At 44.9% G+C, this 25,247-nt stretch overlaps 1 protein-coding gene across 4 annotated transcripts in view; it reads right to left on the bottom strand.

Annotated features, from left to right (window-relative positions):
- Positions 1 to 25,247, bottom strand: part of LARGE1 (LARGE xylosyl- and glucuronyltransferase 1) — a 633,576-nt gene that overhangs the window by 118,525 nt on the left and 489,804 nt on the right. For all 4 annotated transcript variants that reach the window (XM_005567477.4, XM_045364291.3, XM_065522217.2 and 1 more), the window contains one exon: positions 24,188 to 24,292. In XM_005567477.4, coding sequence (XP_005567534.1) covers positions 24,188 to 24,292 — 105 coding nt within the window. The remainder of the gene's footprint in view (positions 1 to 24,187; positions 24,293 to 25,247) is intronic.

Genomic DNA, 25,247 nt, shown 5'->3' with positions numbered 1-25,247 from the left:
GAGAGAGAGAGAGAGACGAGAGATAGGGAAGGAGGGAGGGGTGGGAGAGAAGGTGGAAATCCTTCCATCTCAAACCTTCCCTAACTTGGCTGGGTTTTTCTCAAGTGTGAATGGAATGGAGTGTGGTCATCCACTCACTCATTCATTCAATAAATACATATTTTAGCAACTTCTACAGGCCAGGCACAAGGTGCACAGAGACAAAGAACACAGTGGTCCCTGCTTGAGGGAGCTTGGAGGTGTTATGGGTGCTCAGATAGAGGTATGTTCTAGGCAGACAGGGTGTGGTTGGATCTCATGTTGTGGGAAGTGGTCCTTTTAGACAACACTTCACCTTTCCTCTTCATCTCACTGGACAGAAATCATCTGGCCAAGGTTGCGATAGAACCAAGAACACAAAGGGTTTGGTAGCTGGCAAATACTTTCAACAAAAACTTGCAGAGTACTTTTGTTTTTTACTTTTATAAACAAACTTTTTATTAGAGTGGAATGTACATTCAGAAAAGTGCATAGATCATAACTGTATAGCTTGATGAATGTTCACAAACTGAATAACTAGAACCCAGACCAAGAAACAGAGTATTACTAGACCAGAATCCCCCTTACAGCCAAAAACATACCCACTATCTTGCCATCATCTCTCCTTCTTTCTTTTGAGATGGAGTTTCGCTTTTGTTGCCCAGGCTGGAGTACAATGGTGTGATCTCTTCTCACCGCAACTTTCGCCTTCTGGGTTCAAGCAATTCTCCTGCCTCAGCCTCCTGAGTAGCTAGGATAACAGGCATGTGCCACTATGCCCGGCTAATTTTGTATTTTTAGTAGAGACGGGGTTTCTCCATGTTGATCAGGCTGGTCTCGAACTCCCGACCTCAGGTGATCCGCCTGCCTCAGCCTCCCAAAGTGCTGGGATTACAGGTGTGAGCCACCGCGCCTGGCCTTGTCTCGCCTTCTTACACAATAGCATAGTTTTATCCATTTCTGAGCTTTATATGCTTTGAATCATACCGTACATGCCCTTTGTATGAATATTACGTTTGTGAAATCCATCCATCCTATGCATGCCGTTGTCATTTGTTCATCTTAAGGCCGTATAATAATCTATGACGTGAATATCTTACTCTACCCATTGTGTCACTGATGGATAGTTGGGCTGTTATAAACATTCTGGAACATGTCTTTTGATGGCATGTGTATGCATTTCTGTTGAGTACAAACCTCCAAGTGGAACTTCCAGGTCACTGAGTGTGCACGTGCTCAGGTTAAGTAGATATTGCAAAGTGGTTCTGAAGTATTCCGATTGCTCCATCGTCCCACTAAAAACTGGCATTGTCTCAATGTTTGCATTTTAGGCCTTCGGGTAGGTCTACACTTTGTAGAGTGGTATAGCAATATGGATTTTAATTTGCATTTTTTCATGACTAACGAAGCTCATAGTCTTTTGATATGTTAATTGCCCATTTTGTCCTCTTTTGGGAACTGCCTATTCTTTGGCTCATTTTTCTATTGGGTTGCCTGCCCTTTTTCTTACTGGTTTGGACGAGTTCTTCATATATTTTTCTTCCCACTTTTAAAGCAAAGGAATGTGGGTCCCGAAGCTGACTGGAAATGAGTGAATTTCTGGCTTTGCGTGTCCAGCTATGCACCAACAGAGACCCCCTTCTCAAAGCTGGCTGGGCGATGCCTGCTGCCTACTTTGCTAGTCTTTTCTGGAATCTATATCAAGCTACAAAAAAAAAAAAAAACAAAACTCAAAGAAGGTTATCAAATCCATGTCCCATCTCTATCCCCATTGGCTTGAGGAAACTGAGGCTCAGAAAGGCTAAGTGGCTGGTCAAAGCAAAACAACTAATACAGAGTTAAAAAAAAAAAGGTCAAGGATCTAAGTCCCTGAGACTCCCCCCACCTTTCCTCCTGAGCTATTTCTTACGCCTCCAACTCTCTGCTTCTCTATAATCCATCTGTTTAAGCTCATCTCAGCTTTCCTTAGTCCGTTCAGACTTACTTGCCAAACTAGAGGGATAATTCGTGGTCAACCCCGCAGATCTGAGGAGGTTCCACAAATAGTTTCTTTTAACCACAGAGTGCTTTGCAAAAGTTGAGGAAAAGTGTTCTTATGGATTGAATTAGGTTCCTTCCAAAACGTATGTTCAAGTCCTGACTCCCAATACCTGTGCATGTGACCCTTTTTTTGGAAACAGTCTTTGCAGATGTAATCAAGTCAACATGAGGTCACGGTGGATTAGAGTAGACTCCAACCCAAGGGCTAGTGTCCTTAGAAGAAGAAGAGATAAGAGACAGACACGAAGGGAAGAGGCCCGACAGAGGCAGGGGTTGAAGATACGCCCCTAAGGAATGCCTGGTGCTACCAGAGCTGGAAGAGGCAAGGAAGAATCAGAAGAATCCTCCCCTAGAGGCTTCAGAAAGAGCGTGATTTGGCTGACACCTTCACGTGGACTTCTCGCCTCCAGGACTGTGGAAGAATAAACTTTTGCTTTTTTAAAAAAAAATTTATTTTATTTTAAGTTCTGGGATACATGTGCAGAACATGCAGGTTGGTTACCCAGATATACATGGGCATGGTGGTTTGCTGCACCTATCAACCCCTCATTTAGGTTTTAAGCCCTGCGTGCATTAGGTATTTGTCCTAATTCTCTCCATCCCCTGCAAGAGGCCCCCATGTGTGATGTTCCCCTCCCTGTGTCCATGTGTTCTCACTGTTCAACTCCCACATATGAGTGAGAACATGTGGTACTTGGTTTTCTGTTCCTGTGTTAGTGCTGAGAATATTGGCTTCCAGCTTCATCCATGTCCCTGCAAAGGACATGAACTCATTCATTTTTATGGTTGTATCGTATTCCATGGTATATATGTGCCACATTTTCTTTATCTAGTCTGTCACTGATGGGCATTTGGGTTGGTTCCAAGTCTTTGCTATTGTAAATAGTGCTGCAATAAACATATGTGTGCATATGTCTTTACAATAGAATGATTTATAATCCTTTGGGTACATACCCAGTAATGGGATTCCTGGGTCAACCATTGTGGAAGACAGTGTGGCAATTCCTCAAGGATCTAGAACCAGAAACTTCTGCTTTTTTTAATTTTAATTTTTATTTTTTGAGATGGAGTCTTGCTTTGTTGCCCAGGCTGGAGTGCAGTGGCGCCATCTTGGCTCACTGCAAGCTCCATCTGCCGGATTCACGCCATTCTCCCGCCTCAGCCTCCCAAGTAGCTGGGACTACAGGTGCCCACCACCACACCCAGCTAATTTTTTGTATTTTTAGTAGAGATGGGGTTTCACTGTGTTAGCCAGCATGGTCTCGATCTCCTGACCTTGTGATCCGCCTGCCTCGGCCTCCCAAAGTGCTGGGATTACAGGCATGAGCCACTGTGCCCGGCCAACTTCTGCTTTTTTAAGCCACTGTTTGTGGTGCTTTGTTATAGCAGTTCCAGGAAAGTAATACTACTGTCATTTTCCAGATTTGGACAGATTTTCAGCTAATCACTAAATCACAGAAGGCAAGTCGTTTTGCACATTGTAGACAGTAAATGATAAGAAAAACCCAAGGTAGAAATCACGCTCACTGGTCTGTCGTCGTCTCTTCTCCCGCTCAGAAATCCACCAAGATGTCGAGTCCCTTAGACGTCCTGCTCTGGGACAAGACAGCTTTCACAGGCAGTCCATCAGCATGCGGGAGATAACAGTTACTGAATGAAGATATTCTGGCTGTGTCCAGGTCACCGCAGTTGAAGTAGTTACTAAAAACTCTCCAGACTATTTAAGGAAGGAGGAAGTATTTTCTGCAGCTGTATAGCAGGAACAATATACAGAGTAGTGCCAAGATATTGGTCTTAAAATTGGCACTAAATAAAACAGAGCACAGTGCAATGACTGGAAGAGCTGGGGTAGATGCAGAAGCATAGAACAGCACTGCAGACCCACCTTGGGGAGGGATGGGAGGGTCTGACACCCCACGGGCTATATACCAGCTACTGAAAAACAGCTACAACTCTCAACAGAAATCAGATCTGCTGTCCAGTTTGTTGGATGGTATGGATATTTTAATTTTTTTTTTTTAACAAATAATGAATCTGCCTGTCTCTATCAGTCCGGCTAGATGTTTCACGGCACACGATGTCTCATCTGCGTCCCCAGAAGGGCAAGATGGCGTGGATGGCCGAGCAGCTGTGACCAGTTGAACGTGTGCTGGCACCTGCTGGAATGTGGAGCTCCTAAACAGCCGAAAGGGCAAGAAGCTTTTTGCAACTTCTAGCTTAAACAAAGTGAGCCTGCATGGAAGGGCACAACTGAGTACGCCTTCATTATTCACTCATTCACATGCTCAAAACAAAGCAGATGCTGAAAACACACTCCGGGAGGGGTGCAGAGGTCACAGGCGTCGTCTCCACTTTTCCCTTCTCATTTATGAGGTGGGAAGGATGAACACTTAGTGGGTGCCCCTTCTGTGCCAGACACATATTCTCAGTTTTTCCACTCCCAGGTCCATACTCTGCCCTTCTCTGTGCCCGGGGATCACCTGGTATCCCTGGTGGTTGGTTCCTGATCGGAAGCTTCGGCAACAGCTTGGAGGGTGGGAGGAAAGAGAGTGCATTTCTTCCTCACACACTCTTGCCTGTGGGCAACGTTCCCAGCAATGGCTGTGTCCTCCATTTCAGCCTCTGCTTGGCAGCTATCTCCATGGTTCAAGCCTTCAGTAGCTTCTGGCACCATTATTGCTTCTCTTTATATCTTGTTAAGAGTTGATCGTGTCCTCCCCCAAATTCATCTGTTGAAGCTCTAATCCCCAGCAACCTCAGAATGGGACTGAATTTGGAAACAGGGTCTTTAAAAACGTAATTAAGTTAAAATGAGGTCAGACGGGTGACCAGTGCCCATTCAACTGGTCAGAAATGCTTGGCCATCCACGCTGTCTCGTCCTTCTTGGGAGGCAAATGAGACATCATCTTGTGCAGTGAAGCATCTAGCCAGATTGGTGGGGAGAGGCCAGCCCATTATTCGGAAAAAAAAAAAAAAAAGAAAAGAAAGAAAATCTCCATGCCAACCAGCCAGTCAGCAGATTGGATTTCTGTTTAGAGAGTTGTAGTCATTTTTTTAGTAGCTGGTATATAGCCTGTGGGGTTTCACCCTCCCTGAAGAGGCTCTGCAGTGCTGTCCCAGGCTAATCCAATAGGACTGGTGTCCTCATGTGAAGAAGCAATTAGGATGCAGACATGCACAGAAGGGAGATTATAGACGTAGGGAGAGGAAGCATCTATATATACAAGCCAAGGAGAGAAGGGTGCGATAAAACCAACCCTGTCAACACCTTGGTCTCAGACTTCTGGCTTCTAGAACTGTGAGAAAAAAATAAATCTATGTTGTTTAAGCCACCCAGTCTGTGGTATTTTGTTATGGCAGCCCTAGCAAACTAACACACATCTCTCAGCCCAGAACGGGTACCAGCTCTCAGCTCCAGCTAGTCCCTGGGTGTCCCAGCATCCCTTGCTGATGCCTTTGATCCTGCCCATTCACCGCCATATGCAGTCCCTTCATTAAAATATGTTGACTCCCAAGGGCAGATGTCTTTCATGATGGTATCCTGATTGTTATGTTATTTCAGTGAGTCCTCGGAACAGCCCCCATGAAATTGGTAAGTTTATGCTTGTTTTTACAAACAAGGAAACTGAGGCTCAGAGAGGTCATACAGCTGGTGAGTGACAGAGCTGGGGTTCAGCTGAGGTCTTTCTAACTCTGACGACATTGTGTGCTGGCTTTGGTAGATCTGCTGTGCGATGAACGAAAGAGCCATATCCCAGAACCAGAGGCCCAGGGGCTGGGCATCACTAAGTCAATGTCTTCATTTTACAGATGAGGAAACCAAGACTTCGAAGTGAGGTCAGTGGCCTGAGGTCAGGAAGCTGATGCAGTGGTCGAATTTGGGCTTGAATACAAGTCTCTTGATGCTAGATTTGGTACTTTTTGCTGCTTCTCTGACTGATTTGGGAATGACAGCAAGAATACAGTCACCTCCCCAGTACACACTTTGATGACCTGGGCAGTTGAGCAAAAAAATCAAGGGTCAGGGTCCTAGCATCTACCCACACACCATGCATGACCTTGGGCAGGTTACTTAATAACTGCTCTGTGCTTTAGGGTACTCTTCTGCAAAACAGATTTTAATCATAACTCACAGGACTGTTGGGAGAATCAAGTAAGATAACGAAATACTCAGTATAGCACACTGACTAACACACATTAGTCCTAATTAAATAAGGGGCTATTGTTATTACCTGGGGTGTATTTTTTTTTTTTTTGAGACAGATTCTCGCTCTGTCACCCAGGCTGGAGTGCAGTGGCCGGATCTCAGCTCACTGCAAGCTCCGCCTCCCGGGTTCACACCATTCTCCTGCCTCAGCCTCCCGAGTAGCTGGGACTACAGGCGCCCGCCACCTCGCCCGGCTAGTTTTTTATATTTTTTTAGTAGAGACGGGGTTTCACCGTGTTAGCCAGGATGGTCTCGATCTCGTGACCTCGTGATCCGCCCGTGTCGGCCTCCCAAAGTGCTGGGATTACAGGCTTGAGCCACTGCGCCCGGCCACCTGGGGTGTATTTTTAACCAGACTAGTTTCTTCCTATTGACCTGTAGGCACTGAATTCACTACTCACTGTCACTCAGAGGCAGAACAATGATAATGATGATACTGAGAGCTAATGGTGATGGTGGCAGCTTACCAGGACCCAGGCGCTAGGCATGCTTATTAACTCTATTCCTTAAAACGTCACAGAAAGATTGAGTAAGCAACTAACTAGTGACAACCCAGATTCAAATCCAGTTTCACTTGTTCCAAAACCCATGCGTTTTCCAATACTGATGCCTACGGGATGATGTGGAACATTACACATTCCAATACTTACAGGGCTATGGCTGCAAACAAACAAACAAACAAACAAAACCACTACATAGTACAATCTACATCTGTGCCTTTCAGAGCTGCAGTTATTGTAGGTGCTTTGTGGCACCAAACTCTGAGTTCCCAGAGGGCAGTGGTGTGTGTTACTGACTCCATACCCACAGCTTCCTGCACAGTATGTGCCACACAGTAGGTCTACTCAATACAAGTATAAGCTCCTGCACTGGCAGTGAACTGGAGTGAGCTTCCAGAGAGATGAGACCATAACTTATTTCCTCTGGATCTCAACAAGCAGAGTCCTAGAGCAGAAGAGGGGCTAAAACATCCCACTTCTGTTAACATCAATAACTGTCATCCTGAAGGACTAAGAAGTTGATTTCAAAAGAAAGTTGTAATGGGAGTAGTAGCGAGTAGTGTCTGCTTATTTCCCAGCACAACCACAGTTCCACAGAAGGCTTTGTATTTGGCTACACGCTGGCTCTGTAGTGTTGTAAACACTTGGGAGGTCTGAGGCCTAAGTTAATTCTAGTCTGCTACTTGTTTTCTGTCTTACCTGGACCATACTAGCTCATTTCGTTTCTTTTTTTTTTGAGACGGAGTTTTGTTCTTGTCACCCAGGCTGGAGCGCAGTGGCACAATCTCGACTCACTGCAACCTCTACCTCCCGGGTTCAAGCGATTCTCCTGCCTCAGCCTCCTGAGTAGCTGGGATTACAGGTATACGCCTCCATGCCCGGCTAATTTCGTATTTCTAGTAGAGACGGGATTTCTCCATGTTGGTCAGGCTGGTCTCGAATTCCTGATCTCAGGTGACCCGCCTGCCTCAGCCTCCCAAAGTGCTGGGATTATAGACGTGAGCCACCACGCTTGGCTAATTTTTGTATCTTTAGTAGAGACGGGGTTTTGTCATGTTGGTCAGGCTTGACTCAAACTCCTGACCTCAGGCGATCCATCCATCTCCCAAAGTGTTGGCATTACAGGCGTGAGCCACCGCGCCCAGCCCATACTAGTTCATTTCTATACATTTCTCTTTCCTAGTTTGCAAAGTAGTTATGATGCTATTATGTTTTTCGTTACACCAGTATGTTCTGCAAGTCTCCTATGTACCAGAACCCATCTGAAAATAGAAATCCTTGTCCTCGGGAAGCCTATGTGCTAACAGAAGAGGGATAAACAAGTAAGTAGGTTAAACATATAGTTGATTGTATGATAAGAATAAAGCAGGGAGGGGAGATAAGGAGAGCTCAGCTGGGAGACGTGGTGAAATTTTCAATGAGTGGTCAGCGAAGACTTTTCCGAGAAGATGATGTTTAAGACAGGATCTGCAGGAGGCGAGGTAGCGTGCCATGCTGATAAGAAGGAGGAACTCAGGCAGAATTAGCCCCAAGTACAAAGGCCCTTAAGCCAGCTGATAAATGGGAAAAACAGCAAGAAGTGCCTGCCTCCTAGGCTGCTGTGCAAATTAAATAAGATCATAATCCATTTGCAATGCCACATTCATAACCACTGCTCAATAAATGTTAGCTAGGACTATTAACATTATTTCCGGGGGCACATAAAGGTCCCCTACCTACTAGAAAGTGGTTCTGGCGGCCATAAGGCCATAGTAATCCTTGGGGTCTGAACATGCTCTCACAAACGAGCCTATCTACTCTCTGCCAACCTGATCTGGGCAAATCCACAGGCTGTCCTGCTCACGAGGGAGGATTTCCTAGAAATTGGATTAGCGAGGTGTGCATTTAGTGCTGGGAAGTAAGAAGGGAGAACTAAATCCAGCTTTCTCGTGTCAATCGTTTAAACAGAATGTGCAAAATTACCCCGGCTCAAGCTTTCAGGCAAGAGAGTGATAAATGTACTTTCCTTGATCACTTTTCCAGTATTCAACAACCCCAAAGTAAGGGGGAAAGGGGTTGGAGCCAAACTGCATGGTTCTTTGCAGGTTCTACTGAGTGCAGGGTGAACTTTCTCCCTAGCAAGGAATGTTGCTTCTGTTCAGTCAGGGGGAAGGAAAGTGTGGTGAAAGCTATACCTGAGCAATTATCCAGGGTGATTCTTAAATCATCATGGCCACAAAAGAGGCTCCCAGTTGGAAGGACTCTGCACTTTGCATTGTGTAGTGGGGAAAAGGAGCATAAAGGAGTTTGCTGTCCTCCTCCTGTTGGCTTTTAAGGGAATGGGACCGTCCTAAGCTCTGTGTCCTTTATTTTTGTCTTTGTTTCTTTCTTTCTTTCTAGGGAGAAAGACTGTCCTGCATTCAACAGATCCTTAAAAGGACAATGCAGTTGTACCCCTCATTCCCCTTACTTTGGAGCTGGTGAATATTGGATCCCTTGAAAACCGATTATGGATCTCTTCAAAATTCCAGAATTCTGAGCTCTAATTCAGCGAAGTATAATTCTCTACTTTTCTGCCACTTGCATTTGCTTTTTCTTCCTCATTTCTTCATTTGCTTTCTACTCTCTCTTCTCCTCCTTCTCTTCCCAGCCTTCCCTTCTGAAGTCTTCCTGGATCCTCCTGGCAGAGATGGCCACCTGCCTTTGTACCTCCACTCTACCCTGACGCAGTTTGGTGAAAACGCTGATCTCCTTGCCCAGCAGTTGTTTGTTTACAGGAACCCCTCACTAGACGCTGAACTCTCTAGGACACAGCTGGTGTCATCCCTCTAGCCCAGGGCCTACCAGAGGCATAGCAGACAAACTCAGAGAATGTCTAGGAATGAGCTGGCGAATGGACGAATGAGTTCAGAAGACAAGACAGTGGTCCCGCCCACTGATGGTTAACAGAGACTCAATTAACACCTGCAAAATGACTAACTGTAAAAAGTGCTGCGACACTCATCAATTGACTGATTAAAAACAAGGATCCCAGGGACTCTGGAGGAGGTAGTTTGTCCTGGATGAATGGGTGGGGTAGGGGTCCGCCTAGCCCCTGTCTTCAGCAGAAACCAAATAGACCATGTGGTCAAAACTCATCTTCCGTTAAATGATTACCCATCTCCACTCATGGCAAGAGATGTCAAAAACTTTGCCATCAGGCAGTTTTCTCCAGCCAACTCCTCAGCCCATTTGATATTTTTAGGCCACTGCAAAGGTACTGGAAAGAGCCTGGTCTCGGAGTCAGACCTGGATCTGAACCTGGTCTCGAACACTTTCTGGCTGTGTGACGCTGGGACAGTGAACTAACCTCTCTGTGTTTCTGTTCTTATCTTTGTAATGAGAGCAACAGTACAGTCCTTTTCCCCAAAGGCAGGTTTCTATTAGGGAATAGTCAACTCTGGGCAGGATGATATCTGTGGATCTGGTCCTCTAACAGAAGCTTTTTAACTTTAATCATACGAAGATTTTGAATGCACCTGTTGGTGATAATTCCCAAAGAAAGAGGAAATGGGGGAGCAAGTCAAAGTGGTGAGTAATGCTGCAGCAGCTCTCCTTCCCGGGCCCCACATTCCAGCGTCCACTGGACTATCCTACCCTGAGTGCTGGAGGGAGCCATAAGGGCTAGTGACATGAAGCTGGTATATCTCTGAGAAACACACGATGATTAATAAAGGCTACCAAGGTTCTATTTTGTCCCAGTCATCTAAGCCACAGTTGGAACACTGAATTAGGAATCACACGAACATTTGGTGAGAGAACCAGAAATGAGGGATGGGTGGAGAAACGCCTCTTAGAATGCATGTCAAGCAAAGTAAAGCACATTAATAAACAGCTGATTGAAATGCATGGAGGTGGTCCTGTAAAGTTACTACTGAACAAAGAATGATGCATGTAAATTAATTGTGCAATACTTCTTATTGCTACTGTTCAGAAGCTCATGGATATTCTCAGTCAGGTGCCGTCTTTGCTAGTGTGTTACAGAAGAAAATGCGAATTCTGTGTCATCATATCATAGCCCAGGAAGCTCTAGCCTAGCTCCCCAGTCTCAACTCAGGTTCCTCCTTCCAGCCTCCCACCTGTCAGTTCCAGAACAGGCCAAGCTGGAGCCCCCATCAGGGCTGCTAGATTCTCGTTCTCTGGCCAATTGTGTGGCTGGCTTCGGGACTCGCTTCAGATCTCGGTTAAACTGTCACCTCCTAAGAGAGGTCTGTCTCTGTTGTCATTCATTACACAATCCTAGTTAATTACTTTCGGGAGTAATCAACATGACTATGTGGAATTTCTTTCTTCCCTCTTCCTTTTGCTGCCGACTAACAGTGACATTTTGAATAAATGGTGTAACGTTCCTTATAAACGATGTAGTGGGCATTAAGTGAGAGCAAGTACGAGAAGCACTTAGCACAGGGCCTGGTGCAGAGTCAATGCGGAATGAAAAGTCGGTGATTTCAGTACAACACTGGGCCCTTACTATGTGTAAATTCCTTCCTTGTTCTCTGTGAAGATCGATAGTCCCTGTTTACTAATCTGTGGTTACGTTAACTCATTAAATGAAGTCCATTAAAAATCAGAGTCAGGAATCTTCGGAAAGACTAACAATTGCAATGGGAATGCACTGCCATTTCCCTTAACACATACATTTCCTCAGTCTTATCCAATCACTAGTATAGAGTCAATCCAAAGAACTTGGAAACCAGAAATAAACTGTGAAACTAGGCTGAATATGTGTTTGGTAGAAACAGGTATGGGATTCATTATAAGGGAATCTGACGATACATTCTTATCAGATCTCCGGACATAAAGCAAGTGAGTAGTGACTGCAATCTTCTCAAGTCCAATCCTAAGGCTTCCTCCACGACCACAGCTCTTCCGGCTCCGTGTACCCAGACTTGCCTGGCCACACCCGTTCCACAGCCTGGCGTACGCCCTCCACCTGCAGGTCTTCCCTTTCCTGTTCTATTCAACAGTCTGTGCAGTCCCATCCCTTGAGATCCGGCCCATAAGCTGTTCCTTAAACAATGATCCTTGCCAGATTTGCATCTTGAGACCTTGCAGGATTTCCTGCTTACTACCACACCGAGACAGAGTTCAAAGAAGCCTGTGTGAGGAAACATCCATGTTTTGACTTGAATGCACACACCCTCCCTGTTTGTCTGCCCTTCCCTCTTTTGGATTGCAGGGCTATCTGGCACACTTTAAATCTCATTCAGTCTTCAAGACGATCCTGCGCAGTACGTTTTCCCATGACCTGCATCTGCAGGTGTGAACACTGGCACAGAGAAGTTGGCGTGCCCAGGGCTGTGTGATGGTGTGTGGAGGAGCAGAATCTGGGGCCTCATCCTGATGGTGACTCCACAAGTAAAACGTTTGACAAGTATATCAATTATTAAGAGGGCTGAATGCGAAAATGCATTTATTTATTTTTTGAGAAGGAGTTTCGCCCTCATCACCCAGGCTGGAGTGCAATGGCGGGATCTTGGCCCCCTGCAACCTCCACCTCCCAGGTTTAGGCGATTCTCCTACCTCAGCCTCCTAAGAAGCTGGGATTATAGGCACCTGCTACCAGGCCCAGCTAATTTTTATATTTTTAGCAGAGATGGGGTTTCACCATGTTGGCCAGGATGGTTTTGGTTTTGAACTCCTGACCTCAGGTGATCCACTCACCTCAGCCTCCCGAAGTGCTGGGATTACAGGTGTGAGCCACCAAGCCCAGCTGAAAATGCATATAATATATACTGTACGCTATGCCTTTACCATATGCCAGGGACCACTCTTTTATTACTTTTTTAAAGACCAGGTCTTACTATGTTGAGCAGGCTGGAGTGCAGTGGCCATTCACAGGCATGATCATCGCACACTACAGTTTTGAACTCCTGGGCTCAAGCAATTTTCCTGACTCAGCCTCCCAAGTAGTGGGAACTATAGGTGTGCACCACTGTGCCCAGTAGGACAACTCTGGCTGCTGGGGAATAAAGGATTGAATAAGAGTGAGAAGACTGCTCTTATAAAGTATCCAATGAATGTATTAGTCTCATTCCCTTTCCTTCTATTTCTTGTGCATAGCTTTCCAGTTGAGAGTAGAACTAGCCTCATGTAATTCTATCTTTCTTTTTGTGCCTATATAGGAAATTATATTTGTATATAATTAAGGGGGGTGAAGGTAACCAATATTTACTAGGCCTCAATACTAGTTCTAGATCACTGGGGTTTATGTTACCTTTACAGTGGCTTTATTCAATCTCAGCCTGTTAAGAACATGTTATTATTCCTATTGACTAGATGTAGAAAGCTAACTGGCACAGGCAAGATCCTAACCCAAGTCTGCTAGACTCCACAGACCACGCTCTTTCTGCTATGCTGTGGACCTTGATCAGCAAATTGTTTCTGAAAGGGCCAGTAAGTATGTATCTTTGGCTTTGGAAGCGAAAAGGACTCTCTTACAACTACTTAATTTCTGTTTTTGTAGCCTCAAAGCAGCTGTCAATCTAAATAACAAGCAGAGAGACACTCTATAAAAGAAAATATATTTGGGAATTAAATATTGTAATGGGAATACGCATGTCATAGTAAAGTATGCGTGCATTCAGGGTGGTAAAGAAGATAAACTGTTTTTTTTTTTTTTTCTTTTGAGACAGAGTCTTTCTCTGTCGCCCAGACTGGAGGGCAGTGGCACGATCTCAGCTCATTGCAACCTCTGCCTCCTGGGTTCAAGAGATTCTCCTGCCTCAGCCTCCTAAGTAGCTGGTATTACAGGCATGCACCACCACGCTTAGCTAATTTTGTTTTGTATTTTTAACAGAGATTTTTGCCATGTTGGCCAGGATGGTTTCGATCTCCTGACCTCAGGTGATCCATCCGCCTCAGCCTCCCAAAGTGCTGGGATTACAGGCGTGAGACACCATGCCCAGCCAGAGATAAACATTTTTAAAGGAAAAAATAAGGAGGAGTACATAATTGTTTTGAGTAATTATCTTTGGCTACAAAGATCCATAATAAGGATGACACTGGTCCAAGGTTGGAGACGCAGATGTCCTTGCACAAATGTTTTTGTGTAAGGTTGTGAGGTCTTTGTGCAAGGCGGTGGTTTTTGTAGAGTCTGTTTCGTTAACAGGCATGTAAATGTGAGAATCGTGCCTTTGTGGCCTTCCCCTATTTATCAGGGTTTTCTCATATTAGTGATTCCATCTTGATCCTGACAACTTTCATACAGCCACAGACAAAATAAAAATGAATGCTGTGGCTGTGAGCCCATACAACTTTATTAGCGGACACTGCAATTAGAATTTCATATGATTTTCATGTGCCACAAAATAGACCTGTCTTCAAGTTTTCTCAACTATCTGAAAATGTAAAAACCCAGCTTGGGACACACAAAAATGGGCAAGGGGGTCAACTCCTGCTGTCAATAATTAAACATTCAATGAACAGATACTAAATAGACGTTGAAAAGGGTTAAAAAAGAAAACCATTGTTTCCTCCGTATATTCGCCCGGCCACTCCAACTTAATCCTGGGTTTGTTGACAAGGGCTGTGTTTTCTGTTTCTTTTGTTCCCTCCCTTGAGCCTTGCTAGAGGTGAGCCTGTTTGCATTGAGCTGGGTACGAAGTCTGTGCTTCATAAACGTTGGCTCAATAAGCAAAGCAGAACGATGCCTGCTGAGACGGGCTATTTCTCTTGGATAATTGTCTTCATGGAGATTCCCTTCACTTGGAGCAGTCCCACAGGGCTCTGCCGACCAATTCAGGGACCCTCTGTGCCATTCAGATTCAAATACGTCTGACCTGCTGTGGTGAAATGTCAAATATGCAGTAAAGGAGATGGCGGCAGGCAAGGGCTCAGAGGAACAAGGAGGGGCTATTGAAGCATACTGGTGGATGACAGGGAACAGCTTACAGTGAGACAGAAGGAGGAGGAGGCTGGTCTCTTTCTCTATGTGATGTCACTGGCAGCCCCAGGGGAAAGTGTAGGATAACAGGTCAGGATCCAGGCAACAATAGGGATTTAAATAAGCCACTGGTGGTATATCACTGCCTGTCCCCTTTTCCCTGCTGTCTAAGAGTTTTCTCCATCAGGGCACTTCTGCATCCAAATGGCTTGTGTCTGTAGGTCTTCCTTGACAGCAGTCTGAGGCTAGGATCCTTTGTTCCACTGAAGCATCCCCAGAGCCCAACATGGGGTCTGACATTATACACAGTTAATAATAATAATAATAATAATAATAATAATAATAAAAAGTCCACTTGGGGAGGCCAAGGTGGGTGGATCACAAGGTCAGGAGATCGAGACCATCCTGGCTAACACAATGAAACCCCATCTCTACTAAAACTACAAAAAATTAGCCGGGTGTGGTAGCACACGCCTGTAGTCCCAGCTACTCAGGAGGCTGAGGCAGGAGAATCGCTTGAACCTGGGAGGCAGAGGTTGCAGTGAGCTGAGATCACACCACTGCACTCCAGCCTGGGTGACAGAGTGAGACTCCATCTAAAAACAAAAACAAAAACAAAAACAGAAATCTTGGTTGAATGTTCAGAAATTCAAGCAGCTATGGAGTCTAGGAGTCCAGTCATGGTTAGAAAAATAGGGTATAGGTAATGAAGAGGGAAAGCAGGTTCAGAGTGGCTGCATTACAAATGGTGTCCTTATAATGCAGGCTTTGGAAGGAAACGAGGACATGCCTGTCCAGCATAAAGGGGTCACCTGCTTGGTTTTAGAAACTACTGAAGGAGGAGTCTCACTCTAGAGGTTCTAATTTAAGTGGTTTGAGATAAGCCCTGGATTGGAAGGCAGGCTTAAGCACTGGACTCTGACATTTACTGGTTCTGCTAACTTGCGAAATCAACGAACCTTGCTGAGCCTCCATCAGCTTCCTCTGTAGAATGGGAATTACATGAGCTGGTGCACATGAAAGCACGAATCAAATCTAAGCAATTAGTACTGTGAACCTGAGAGGCCCCAAAGAAATCAAGTGCCTCTTCCCATCACAAATATGTCTTCAAGGAAACCATGTGCTGAATGATGGCCAGATTATTTTCCTTATGTCAGGAAGAGTTAGGATTCAGGGGAGTTAGGATCATATCCTTCCTTCTTTCCCTTCTACTGCACACGGAACCATACAGGTGCCTGGGTGCTTGGGTCATAACTCCTGTTAGCTCTTGCAATGCTAAAGACCTGAGTGAGTGACAGAGAAAACCCTTGACCTTGTATGGGTTAGCAGAGTGGGGCAGATACATTTTCAGGAATGGCCACCCCTGTGTAACTACTAAGCCAGGTCAATTCACTTAACCAGGTGTTGGAATGTTGGAGCCAGGCAGAGTTAGCCACAGCAAGGAAACGTCTTCGTTTCACTTGGCCACTGGTCAACGATCCATGGCTTCAGACGCCTGGACCTTTTAGTCAGAGATCATCTCCCTAAATTGAAAAAGCTCAAGTTGGGTTCCTATGAAGTAGCTCCTTGGCAAAATACTGATTCTTTGCAAATACACAGACTGTATGCCCAACACACAAAACAAACAAGCAAAACACATGCATACATAAACACGCACACATCTGTTTAATTTAAAATTTTATCTCGATTGTAAACTGACACATTTGGCAAATTTAAATTTTGATCTATCAGAATTTAAAATATCCATAACATTTAATATAGCAGTACCACAATAGCTTAGGAGTTATTGTGTACAAATACTTGAATAAGCAAACAAACATGGGTAATGAGAAGACTTATGTATGGTATTGTTTATAATTGAGGGGAAAACCTAGGGACAGCTAAAATACCAACTCATAGAAAATGGAATAAATGAATTACAGTACCTCCAGCAAATGGCAAACTATGTAGTTCTTAATAAGAAAGAAGAAAATATACCATTGTATTAATGTAGAAGATACCCAATATTTTATTTTTAAGTAAACAAGTATAGTCTATTCAAAAAGAATATGCATATATGGAGAGAAGCAGATAATTACATATGTGGAAGGCAAACTGTCAACAGTACTTAATTTCAGGGAATGTGAAAAATATATATTATTGGCTGGGCGCGGTGGTTCACACCTGTAATCCCAGCACTTTGGGAGGCTGAGGCGGGTGGATCACCTGAGGTCAGGAGTTCGAGACTAGCCTGGCCAATATGGCGAAACCCCATCTCTACTAAAAGTACAAAAATTAGCCGGGTATGGTGGCATGCACCTGTAGTCCCAGCTACTTGGGAGGCTGAGGCAAAAGAATTGCTTGAACTTGGGAGGTGGAGGTTGCAGTGAGTCTAGATCGTGCCACTGCACTCTATCCTGGGTGATGAGAGTGAGACTCCATCTCAAAAAACATTATGTATATATATTATTATTATATTTCAGCAGTATGCTGGTAAATGTTCAACAACTGACTCTTCAGAAAGAAAGAAAACCCCTGATGGTAGTGTTTTCCAATTTCCGGGCTATAATAGTCCCACCAGGGAAGATTTCAAACTACCAATGCGATGCTACTGAATGGTTATGAAGAGATGTGCAGCAGGACCCCACTGCACGGCATTTCCACCATACAGACACAGCAGATGCAAACAACCTTAGAAGCACAGAGAGTAAAGTGATTCGGAAGTAACAGGTTTTAAGAGTTTTGAGGATTTGTTACCTTTGTTTTTCAAATGACATATTTCATTGTAAGTTTACATCATTTGATTTTTATTTATCTATTTATTTTTGAGACAGAGTCTTGCTGTGTCGCCCAGGCTGGAGTGCAGTGATGTGATCTCAGCTCACTGCAACCTCTGCCTTCCTGGTTCAAGCGATTCTCCTGCCTCAGCCTCCTGAGTAGCTGGGACTACAGGCATGTGACCCCATGCTGGGGTAATTTTTGCATTTTTAGTAGAGATGGGGTTTTCCACGTTGGCCAGGCTGGTCTCGATCTCTTGGCCTCAAGTGATCTGCCCGCCTTGGCCTCCCAAAGTGCTGGGATTACAGGCGTGAGCCACTGTGCCCGGCCTTGATTTTTAATAGTGGCTATGTTTAACAATTGGATCCCATATTTTCTAAAAATTTAACAATAGGCTTTCACTAGCAGATGTGACCTAGGAACCCAGCACATCACTGCATTTCCAGACTATTTGTCCTTTATAACAAATGTCAATATGAGTTGTCAAAATTCTATTAATAATAGTCTATTAACAGACAATTAAAAATAGTATTAAAAAATCCCATTCTTCAGTGGTAATCTAGAATCAGAATCTATTGATTCACTAACAACTGGCAATGTCTATAGTGGAGTTTTAAAGCAACTGAACCACTCTTTCTGAAAGAGTGGGTGTAATTGCTTTCTTTACTTCTAGACTTTATAAGATCTCCAATATGCACATATGAATCTCCAAAGGGCAGACACAGAATGCAGGCGCGATCTCGGCTCACTGCAAGCTCCTCCTCCCAGGTTCAAGCGATTCTCCTGCCTCAGCCTCCTGAGTAGCTGGGACTACAGGCGTGTGCCACCTTGCCCAGCTAATTTTTTTTTTTTTTTGTATTTTTATTAGAGACGGGGTTTCACCATGTTAGCCAGGATGGTCTTGATCTCCTGACCTTATGATCTGCCTGCCTCGGCCTCCCAAAGTGCCGGGATTATAGGTGTGAGCCACCGCGCCTGGCCTCTGTTCACAATTTCTAAACACACATTCACATCCCTTGCAATGACTTCTGGAATTAGTCTAGAAAACGCTAGTCCAGGGGTTATGATGCTAGTGCAGGGCTCATGATGAATTCTGGATCTCAATCATGGAAGAGGCTCAAGCCATACTAACTTTTTTTGCAGATATGCAAACACTTCTCTATTAGACTATAAACTTTTTGAAGGAAGGTTCTTGGTATTATCCATTAAAAAAAAAAAAAAAAAAAACAGTTTTCTACCCTATCCTTGCCAGTATTATAGGTATTCCGTAGCATGTAATGAATGAATAAATTATATTTAAATGTAGTTTCTCTGGATGCAATTATTACAGACAGAAATCACCCAATCACAGTATTCTTTCAGAACATGAAGAGATCTTACTTCCTGACAGCACAGACAATTAAGATGCAGAGAAATGAAGGGACTTACCCAGGGTCCCAGAATGCTGGATGTCAGAGGCGGAAGTAAGTTGAGCCTAGGTTGCGTATTTCTATTTATCCCACTAAGCTATTTGTTTAACAGTCCTTTGGCAAACTGTCCAATGTTTTCTCCTTTTGAATCTCTGCCACGAAATTTTCCATGGTATCTGACTTGACTGCCCATCACCTTCCATGGTTTGCTCCAACCTCAGAGGTCAGTCCTTAAGCATTCTGATTTTGTTGTCATGCAGTGAAGGATTCCTAGAGAAATTCTTCCTCCCTCCCTAAACAGCCAGGTCTCTCTCTGCCTGTCTCTGCCCTAATTTGGGGGCTGGATGAAACACAATACATTTTATTTTTAAATTGTTTTAAAAAGCACATTCTCTGGCTAGTGTTACGCCCTTCAACTTGGGGAGGATGCACCTTGTGCTTGAGTCACCTTTGGGATCCCATGCAAATAAACCTATCTGCAAACATGCCATTTTCTTTCTACCGATCTGCCTTCCCTCACCTCATTCTCCAATCCTCTGCTATGTTTAGCCCTCCTTCCCCTTTTCTTTGCTGTTGTTTTTAAGATATTCATCCATCAGCTTAGGAACTGAAGACAGCTGAATCTCAATGAGCCTGTCAAAATCCTAGGTGTATTTTTGTTGTTGTTGTTTTCTAAGTCCTGCTCACAGCTGAATGCTGGGTGAATGACAGCTTTTTGCATCTAGGAGATGATGCCTGGGCAGAGTGGCTAGAAACGGACCCATCTCCGTGCACGACTGTGAAAGACGCGCCCGTAATTCCACCTGAACAGTTATGGGCAAGAGCTTTGTGCTAGGATCTGCCTGGTTATCCATCCGAAGTTGCGGTGGCTCAGTAGCTTCTGGAATTAAGTTGGGAACAGTCTAGTAAGAAGGGAAGGAGATAAATGGGAGATGGTGGAAAGATCTTCTCTAATCTTTTGTGGCCGTGTAGGCTTTGTAAAAGCAGACTGGGAAAGAAAAGCAAACAAAGAGAACGGGGGAACCTGATTGGCCCTTGTAAGAGGAAAAGTCTAGTTTATAAGATAATTCAAGGAATTAACAAAACCCATGCACGCTATGGTGCCTGGTGTGATGCCTGGTGGAATGAGTGAATGAATGAATGAATGTGTAGTGAAGAGGCCGTGTTTGATGTCTGCGGTTGAATCTGAATTACCTGAAAAGAGTTATTCAGTTGGGCTGTGGTTAGGAGGATAAATACGAATCACAACCAACTTCCTAAAGCACTTTGGTTTACCAGGCACACAAGGCTGCACGACCACAAGGGAGCCTCTGAGTGGGTTCCGAGGTCCCCAGGTCGCAGATGAGAAGCCCAAGCCTCCCTGAGCTTGGGGAAGCTTTCTAAAAAAGGCACAGAATTTAAAAGCAACAAAGCCAGGTCTTGAAGGTAGAGCTTCCAACACAAACATCTCGTATGCTTTTTCTGGGGATTTTCAAAGTAAAACACAGCGAGGAAGCTGATATTCGAACTAAATAGTCACTTTTTTTTCCTAATGTGATACAAAAAGCTAACCTTTTCAGATAGTAAAGAGATACAGGAAACGCTGCTAGGTAGCTGGATTACACCTGGGGAAAGTAAAATACTCGTTCTTTCTGACCGAAGGGCTTGGGAGACCTTAGCAAACCCCAGTCAGTCACATAACCTCCTTTTTCCAGTGGGTAAATCTCATTTCCTGATAGAGCAAGTAGCAGAAAAATGCAAGAGGAGAAAGACTAAGATTTACTAAGTACTTATTTTGTACCCTCAATCAGGCAAGGCTCATTAAACAAGTTACAACATTAATTGCTAATCCTCACATACTAGGTTTGTTATGTCTTTTTTTTTTTTTTTTTTTTTTGAGACAAAGTCTCAGTCTGTCGCCCAGTTAGAGTGCAGTGGCGTGATCTTGGCTCACTGCAACCTCTGCCTCCTGGGTTCAAGCAATTCTCTGCCTCAGCCTCCCGAGTAGCTGGGATTACAGGCACCCGCCACCATGCCCAGCTAACTTTTTGTATTTTTAGTAGAGATGGGGTTTCACCATCTTGGCCAGGCTGGTCTTGAACTCCTGACCTCGTGATCCACCCACCTCGTTACCTCCCAAAGTGCTGGGATTACAGGCGTGAGTCACCGCGCCCAGTCTTGTCCTATCTTAAAAACGGAAAGAACTGAGGTTCAAGGAGTGAAGCAACTTGGCCAAGTGCATACGAAGACGAAATGTACTGCAGCTGTAACCCAGATCTGCCTGGGTTCTTAACATCAAGCTGAAGGCATACGACAGGAGGCTCTGCTGGAGATATCCTTTTTGGAGGCTTCAGATGTGCTGGGATTTAGGGTGGCAGGTTCTCTCCAGTGGTGTCCTCAGTTTCCATGAGAATCTACATGTCTGGATGACTCATTCACTGTGTGGCACAATCCTTGGTTTTAAAGTGACACATCCCCATCGTGAAAGCCAATGCATTTTGATGTTGCCTAAGTGCTTTCATCATAATCACTCAGTGTCACTGGCTTATTTAAATGAACACATCACTTCAACAGGGCTTTCCCCTTTCTGCTCTGCCCTTTCAGTACCAGCGAGGAGGGAAGTAACTCACTGCCTTGGCATATCAAGGGGGAACTGGAGGTGGTTTATGTGCTCCTGTGTCTCCTGATGCTACATTCTATAGCAAATAGGGACGGGCAGGAGGAGACATGCCATTTTGGTCGTAATAAATTCCCCAGTGTGCTACATTCTTCTTTTCCCTGCAAACCGGGATTGATGACCAGTGGCTTTTGTTTTACACAGGTAACCATGATCTTGATGCAGCATCCCTGAGGCACTGCAGTATATTTCTATGTGACATTTTCTATTATAAATTTTGGAAGACAGAAACGAAATGTATACACCAGGGTTTTCCTGAGACTTCCTTTATCCCACCCAGAAACATGGGTGTCTCCACCTCCATGAAAGTTTGGAGGGAACGTGTCTGAAAATCCAGGCACAAAAGATCAACATGGGGTGACCGGTCGCTTGCCAGAGGAAAGCACGTGGAGCCCCCGTCCCTGGCCTGCTATGGGTTCATGGAGGGTCCAGTCTCCAAGGCTCTGAGAAAACAGCGTCTGGGAGAGCTTGCTGGGACAGGAAACGGAGTGCCATGTTTGATAATCAGAGCAGGCCCTTGGATATTTCTGCCCCAGAAACATCCTAGAGGCTTCCTGTAGGGCAGAATCCCAGTCTCCTGCACAGAACCGGTCAATCAGACTCTTGAAGGGCAGAGCCTGGGAATCTCCATTGTTGGAAAGTGTTTAATCTTGAAGCCATTGAAGTTCAAGCAAGACAGGTTGGTAGTGAACACCACAGCCTCCTTGATTTTTCCGCGTTGCAGCCTTCAATGCTCCAACCTTCAGTTTCCTCTGGCATAGAATACAGATAAGCACGGCACCTGCCTCATGGGGTGAGTGTGAGGATCAAAGGAGACTGACACCCATAAAGCACCTAACATGGTGCCTGGCTAATACTCAGCTGATATACAGAGGCACTGGCTTACCCATTATTGAAAAAGTGAAATACCTCCTGATCTGCTAAGAGAACCACTGCTCTGATGCCCTCAGCTGCCTTTCCCCAACCCGGCCCCTCTCAGGAACTCCTCAGACTTCCCCACCATCCAGCAACTAAAGGGTTAATGCCCAACACAGCATGGGAGACTCCAGGGTGGGGCTCTGGGGCCTGTGAAGGGCCGGTGGTTGGCATTCTTCAACTGCAACCTCTGTTACCTGGTAGGCGTTACAGGAAAAAAAAAATTACATAGCACAAGGCATATCTAATACTCAGACAGATGTTAGCTAAGGAATATCTCCGTCTCTCAGGATGGCCTTCAATAGAGGTCTCCCTGGCTGCCTGCCACCTCTGGACATTGATGCTGGACTTTCTTTCCTTGTCCTCCTCCAGCTTTGACCCCCATTCTGACCCCATCTATGAACTCTCACCTCTGCAAGCTTGACTCATGTCCCTTCTCCTTTGTTCTCTGGGGCCCTGTGTTTGCATTAGACTCTTCTGGAGTCTGACCATCAGCTCTCAGAGTTTTGATCTCTTTTTGGCTGATCCCACTACAGACTGGCCTCAGCCTCCAGGGCAGGCTTCACCTATCACTTTTAGGTGGTACTGTCCCCAGAGCCAGATACCTGTCCCAACCCACCTCATTTGCTGGTCTCAGATGCCAAGTTCCAGCGCTTCTTGGTCTCACCCACCCTACCGTTCCCCGAGTTCCACATTCTAGTCTCATAAAGATCAGGAGTCTGCATCCTTTGAGAATGGGATACCACAGCAGTGGCAATGAGGATGAAGGAGAGAGGCAGAAGGATCCAGAAGCATTTCAAAGACAGACACTGATGGGAATTGAGCCTCAGAAGGAAGAGGCTGCTCTAGTTTCACTGCTTATATACTCCATGGGGTCATGGACTGTGTCTGCCAAAGGGCTTCGTACACAGTAAGCATTGAAGAGATAGCTGGTGAACAAGAAGGGCTGATGGATGAATGAAGGACACCAATAACGGAGAAAGAAACTAAAAAGGAGACGCAAGTTTGTGGCTAGTAACAAGGTAGAATAATGGATTTTATTTTAGACATATGGTTAGAGATCTGTAGTCCTCAAAAGAGCTGATTAGCAAATATTTCTGCATTTTCTCCTGCCAGGCACATGTGGTCCTCAAAAGTGCTGATTAGCAAATATTTCTGCCTTTTCTCCTGCCAGGCACATGGTAGACTGCCCTTGCCCACACTCTACGAAGGGAGGCATGGCCACACAACATGCTTAGCCAATGAAATATGAAATTGTATCACTTCTAAACAAAAAACGTTAAGAGATAATACGACTTCTGCTACTTTCCCACCACATACATGGAAGTGTGCATGGAGATGAATCCTGAATACCTACAGTGAACCCAGATCCCTGAAGACCTCAAGTGGACGTGGAAAGTGATTGGCAAAAATACATATCCGTTGTGTTAAGAAACTGAAAAGTTGGCGTTGTTACTGAAGAATGATCTCTGGTCTGTATTAACAGAGCCAGGGAACCTACACGTCATACTGATAAAGATATCCAATAGGATTTGGATTAGAGGTCAGGAGAGGGGCTTTCTGGTGAGAGATGCCACAGACTGCCATGGCCCAACAGCTACTCCACCTGTGGCTACAGAACCAAGAAGGAACTGGAATGCCAACTGCCCACATACCATCCACTGCTGAATTCAAGCAGTCAGGTGGCCTCCTGAGCTTTTGCAGTCTCCTCTCCTGAGAAAGGAGCACTGGGCCCTCACATCACCTTTTGCAACTCTGCCCATACCACCCTGAGAATTTACCTGTGTTGTAGCCCCTTCCAAGGGCTGGCCATGGGCGGTGATTTTTCCACAGGTTTCCAAGGTACCAGTCACTCTGGTTCTCCACCAAGCCCAGGACTTGCTGACCTGTAAAGTACAGAGAATACAAACATCTTAAAAGGAGAAGCCAAGCCATCTGGATCAGTGACTAATGAACACACAGTGTAATGACAAATCATCACAACAATAGTATTCACTTATCGAGAGGTTTTATGAAGTGCCAGTCTCTCACCTAAGAGCTTAACTTGCAATAACATATTTAATTCTCACCATTAGGCAGCTATTTTTATTATTTCCATTTTATAGAGAAGAAATGGAGGCCCAGAACAGTTAATTGATTTGTCCCAGGTCACCTAGTGAATCTGATAAAGCTAGAATCCCAAACCATGCATTCATTCACGCATGCATTTCTTTCCTAACTCATGGAGCACATATTTATTCACCACAATCTTAACCCTAATACCACTCGCCTCCCTAACCGAAAATAAACTACTCAAAGGAACCTGCCCTTGTAGTTATTCTCAAGCATTCCCATTCTGGTATTTCCCGCTGTACATTCATTTACTGGTTTTCTGGGCAAGGACTGAGATCGGTTTCTCACATCAGGGAGGAGGGATTACCCTTGTTTGCTCAGACAAGAGCCCAAAGAGAAGATCCACTCTTTGTCCACCTTCTTACAGGGATTTTGTTCTCACCCTCACTGCTTCCTCTCAAATATATTTATCTTGTGTCAACAAGCATCATGTCAATATCATATCAATACAAGAGTGTTGTCTAGATAACAGCTGCTCCTCTGTCCCCAGAGCTGGCATTGATGTTGGCCTCAGTCTCTGCTGCATCTTAGCAACTTAGGCAGTTAGCCTTGTAGTCAATCTCTTAGGGCATACATGTCTCTGGGCCTCCACATCAGATCCACAGACAACTCCATCACACAGAAGGTCTTCTCTTGCAATTATAACCAATACCACGTCACAGCCTAGGAAAAAGGCTCACAAAGGACCAGTGATGTGCACAGCTAAAGATGGAGCTAGGATACACATCT

This window comes from Macaca fascicularis, chromosome 10, assembly GCF_037993035.2.
Source record: "Macaca fascicularis isolate 582-1 chromosome 10, T2T-MFA8v1.1".
NCBI classification, from domain to species: domain Eukaryota; kingdom Metazoa; phylum Chordata; class Mammalia; order Primates; family Cercopithecidae; genus Macaca; species Macaca fascicularis.
Note: the sequence above shows the minus strand (reverse complement) of the source record. Positions and strands in the feature narration are given on the sequence as shown.